The sequence below is a fragment of the Penaeus monodon genome, chromosome 33 (genome assembly GCF_015228065.2).
Source record: "Penaeus monodon isolate SGIC_2016 chromosome 33, NSTDA_Pmon_1, whole genome shotgun sequence".
Lineage (NCBI taxonomy): Eukaryota > Metazoa > Arthropoda > Malacostraca > Decapoda > Penaeidae > Penaeus > Penaeus monodon.
In genome coordinates this window covers 35,693,113-35,693,477 of record NC_051418.1, presented here as the reverse complement: position 1 = coordinate 35,693,477, position 365 = coordinate 35,693,113, and the positions used below count along the sequence as shown (strand labels likewise).

Below are 365 nucleotides of genomic sequence, written 5' to 3'. Positions count from 1 at the left end.
TCAGAAGTACTTTGAGCCAGGCTAATGCCTTGTGATTCTCAACAGGAAAGAGAGCAAGGTGCGACTCCACCCTACATCATCCTTACTGGACATGGCAGGAAACAACACTGAACCTCTCAGTGCTGCCCACAGAGCCCTGGTTAGCGCTTTGGCATCAGACTGGCTAGTGTATGATGAAATGGTTCGCATAGGAGTGGTGGCCCACGTCAAAACGGTGACCCTCGTGTCTCCCCTTACCGTTCTTTTGCTAGCAGGACCAATGCGATTGCCGCTTGATGCTCTGTCTGAACCATCAAGTCGTAAGTGTTTTTGTTTTCTCATTTGTGCCATTATTACCTATTTTCCTTGCTTTAGAGATCTTTTCT

General features: G+C 47.7%; 1 protein-coding gene across 1 annotated transcript in view; it reads left to right on the top strand.

Moving 5' to 3' along the window:
* The window catches only part of LOC119594353 (3'-5' RNA helicase YTHDC2-like), a gene marked incomplete at its 3' end in the record, with an annotated part of 122,633 nt that overhangs the window by 110,103 nt on the left and 12,165 nt on the right, over positions 1-365 (top strand). Inside the window, 1 exon segment of the mRNA XM_037943411.1 lies at positions 46-299. Within this exon segment, the coding sequence (XP_037799339.1) occupies positions 46-299 (254 nt within the window).